The sequence below is a fragment of the Seriola lalandi genome, unplaced genomic scaffold (assembly GCF_002814215.2).
Source record: "Seriola lalandi dorsalis isolate HSWRI2012SDOR001 ecotype SW California unplaced genomic scaffold, Sedor1 jcf7180002049915, whole genome shotgun sequence".
NCBI classification, from domain to species: Eukaryota; Metazoa; Chordata; class Actinopteri; order Carangiformes; family Carangidae; genus Seriola; species Seriola lalandi.
This window is the reverse complement of record NW_019520468.1, coordinates 6,609-10,707: the sequence shown is the minus strand read 5'-3', so window position 1 is coordinate 10,707 and position 4,099 is coordinate 6,609. Positions and strand designations below refer to the sequence as shown.

Here is a 4,099-nt window from a genome sequence, read left to right as displayed (position 1 = left end):
TCACAGACCTGTCCTGTGTAGCTTTATCTCGGGTTTCCAAACGATATCCAGCAGTCTGCGCTGACGATCGATCTCTTCCTCGTACTCGACGATAGTTTGTTCAAAGACTCCGAATATTTCTTCAGCAGCAGCAGTTAGTCGCTCGTTGACAAACTCTCTCAGATACTGAACTGAAGACATTGTTGCTTAGTTACCACTGAAATATTTATCTGCGGTACGACTACACCGTCATCTTCAAGCTAGCTCCACACAATCTTACTGCTAAATCTGCTTGTGCGCTGTGATTGTTTACTTCCGCTTGGTGTCACACTGTGAAGTTCCGTGTCGTGTCAAAAAGGGATCTTTGCAAAAAAACAGAGCAAATGTATGTCCCTGTGAAACTTTATTGTTTGTAGTGATCGAATGATCACCGTTCTGGCCAAAAGGAGTGTTTGCAGCACGAGAGTCACGTGATTACAGGCAACATTGTGTCGATCCCGATGTTTATACCTTGTGTTTGGTGTGTCTAATACCTTTGTTTATATCCGGATCGAGACTGTGATGATTTACGGAAGGCTTATATATGACACAAAGAAGATCTGCAGTTTTCCTTATTATCTTTGAAGGGCCAATACAACACATAAAATGCACTTTTCCACTTGACAAAAAGTGATGACCTCCTACCCTGTCACTGAAAGGTTGTTTTTGTCTGAAATTGACTTGATTTCATTCTTGATGTTTACATTTTACAGTCTGTAGCCCAGTTTTTTACCATTTGAAATACCTTTAAAGGCCCAGTACAACACACGTGGTGTGATTACAGTGGCCTGTGCTAGAACTGGACAACACATTTGTGCAGTTCACTTTTTTTTTTTTATATATAAAATTTATAATATTTAAGTAGTATAAATTACATAAATGGTGTGAATCTGTTATTCTTGTCACCTAACAAAGATTTATTGTTAGAATAAAGACATGAAATCAATGTCATCAGCCTAAGTGGTAGTAATGCATACAACGATCAGTGACTAAAGGAACTTTAGTAATGAAATGCTGCTTATATCGTAGTAACTGTCATCATTCAGTCATCAATGTGGGAACATCAGTCTGAGTAAACAGCACTGATAGAAATATTCTTATCAAAATTCTTTCAAAGAAGCTAGCACCTTTACAGAACCATGAAGTACATCTTCTACAATTGTGTTTGTGAGTCACCTGCAAAGCAAGACAAAATAAAAATATTAAGTTGATTCAATCACAAAATAAATACAAATATGAAATGAAAGGACACACTCCAGACAGAAAAGACTCCGGTTGGCAGGAAGACAACAGAAGTGACCCAGCAGGACTAAAGGGTTTCTAAGCTTCAAGTTCAGAGAGTTCACAATCTACTCATAGCTGAGTGTAAAAATAGTTCATGATACTCGATACCAAATTCAATACCACAGCAAAAACCAGAAAACAACACATGCTGCTGTGTGTGCTAATTACAGTTGTCATGAGAACCAATACTTTGGTACCAAGTCGATGCAAAAATTCTGGAAATGTGACAGTACTTGTTTTTGTACAGTATTGTAGGCATCCTTGGTACTGTAGATGTTGTACGTACTTGAGATGCGATTCTTCCGGGACAAGTGTTCTGGTCTGACATCAAACTTGAAGAGAAGAGGGCAGGCACAGTAAACAACAACACATGGAATATAATAATATTAATAGTAATATAGTCATATAAAGAAAAATCAGGCTAGCTTAACAAAAATTAACATTGATAAAGCCAGTAATTACACTTTGCAAAACACAAAAGCTTCTGATCAACTGCTGCCTTGCTCAGTTGGGTTGCTTGTGTCATTGTGTGACTTTCAGTGGTGGAAGAAGCCGTCAGATCCTTTACTCAGATAAAAGTACCACACAATAACATAAACTAACTGATTGAGAAAGCAGCTGAACAGCAACTAGGTCTGGGCAATTAACTGAAGAAGTATGAAAACCGACATTTAGGACTTCTCACTGACAATCCTTTCTCATGTCAGTTAATTTGATTAATACTTTCCCCAGTGTGTGCGTTCATGAAGTGTCCCCTTAAAAAAACACTACCTCATGTTCAGTCACGTGACTCTGACCCATCCTAAAAAGAAGCTATGTCTGTTGTTCAGACTCATTTTGGCTTCGGTGAAGACAACAGATAAAAAAATGAAGTCAAATGCAAATGCTGCAGAAAAACTAATTCAGAGACTGACGATAACGCCACCAGTCAGTTTCATCATTTGGAGAACAATCATATTGCCGAAAACAAAAAGTGCATGGCTCAAAAAAGAGACTGATGAGTGTCCAAGTAGTCATTCATTAACCGTAATCAAGGTTAAAATTTGAAATAATTGTGATATTGATTTGAAGTCGTATCGCTTGGGCCTACTAGCAACTACCAAGTTCTGGGAGGTAAAATAACTTTATTTGTTAATGGAGTGTGGTAGTGATGGAATGGCTATATCTGGTTTAACAAAAAGATCTTTCTCTTTAACAAAGGGATGTTCAAATCCTATCCATAATGTTGTCGCAGAGTGGTAAAAACAAGCACTGTAACATGGACTTACTTTAACATGGACAGCTGCCCCATTGTTTACATTGCAGCAGCAGTGTACCGTTCCTACTCAATACTCCACTGATTCAAAAAATCTGTGTCCCTGTGACTTACTTACACCAAAAAAAACATGGGAAAATCTGGGCCAGGTTCAAAAATCTCAAAGTTATCCTTTAAGTCTTAAAGGTCTCCCACAAGTCTCTCAAGAATACAGTTTCTCACCTGTGTTCTCGCAACTGATCAATCATGACTCACTAAATGTTTCTCTCCAGGTGCTGCATGCAGACTGCTTCTCACCTGTGTGGTCTCTCAGATCTATATTCAAGGGGGACTTGTAATGAAAAGCTTTTCCACAAGTGTCACTTTCCAAAGACTATGCCACCTGAATGAACTCTTATATGCTGTTTCAAATGTGTCGTCCGATAAAATCTTTTCCCACAGATGTTGCAGGGGTACGGCCTCTCACCAGTGTGGATTCTCGTGTGCCTTTTCAATACTGAGTTTTCACTAAATCTTTTCCCGCATGTTTCACAAGAATACGGCTTCTCACCTGTGTGGGTCCTCAGATGTATGATCAATTTGGACTTCCACTTAAACGTTTTTCCACAAATGTCACATTTGAAAGACTTTTTACCTGTCTGGGTGTTACAATGAGTTTCTGACATGAGAGAGTTGTGTACATTGTCACTGTGACTTGTGTTTTTGTGATATCTCTTCTTTGGTTGTGTCTCTGCATTTCCTGTTGATTCTGGGTCTACATGCTTACTTCCTTCCTGATCTTGGCTCTCAGCTACAGGAGAGTTGTGAGAGAGGAGCTGGTGGTCGCTTTCCTCATTAGTAAGAGTCAACATAAAGGTATCAGTCTCCTGCTTCAGTACAAGCTGCTCTCCCTCCTGACTGGTGCAGAGTTCCTCCTCTTCCTCTTTAATCTGTGGAGGCTCTGGGTCCTCCTGGTCCAGACTGGAGTTCCTCTCCTGGTCACAGAGCTGCTGGTCAGTGAGAACCTCCTCCTCCTTACAGACATGATGCTGAGGGAGCTCTGGAGGGACAAAGGACACAAGACATAGGTTACTAATGTGATGATGGAAAAAAGAAAATACAGAAGAAACAGAAAGCAATTCTCCTCTATGAACAAACCTTCAACACATTATTCAGGCAATAGGGTTAGAAAATGTGGGCAGACATGTCATTCCGTGAACTGAATATTTAATGTTAAATGTTTTGAGATTAAAATAGAGGCTCGGTCATGTTATTTCTTTTTTAACTTAAGTGCCCCAAAGTTTTTCCTTCATGTGCAGCAGTGACCTCAAAACTAAATGTAAGAGTAGAGCTCTGATCAGGATCCAGTATGAGTCTTGTCCCTGTGTTAGTTTTCATTCAGACCATCCTGGTTTCACAGACCTGTCCTGTGTAGCTTTATTTCGGGTTTCCAAACGATATCCAGCAGTCTGCGCTGACGATCGATCTCTTCCTCGTACTCGACGATAGTTTGTTCAAAGACTCCGAATATTTCTTCAGCAGCAGCAGTTAGTCGCTCGTTGA

General features: G+C 39.7%; 1 protein-coding gene across 1 annotated transcript in view; it reads right to left on the bottom strand.

Annotated features, from left to right (window-relative positions):
- Positions 1-363: 363 nt before the first annotated feature.
- Positions 364-4,099, bottom strand: part of LOC111649065 (uncharacterized) — a 9,469-nt gene continuing 5,733 nt past the window's right edge. Inside the window, 3 exon segments of the mRNA XM_023398802.2 lie at positions 364-2,924; positions 2,926-3,596; positions 3,959-4,091. Of these exon segments, the coding sequence (XP_023254570.2) occupies positions 2,802-2,924; positions 2,926-3,596; positions 3,959-4,091 (927 nt within the window). The 3' untranslated portion in view covers positions 364-2,801.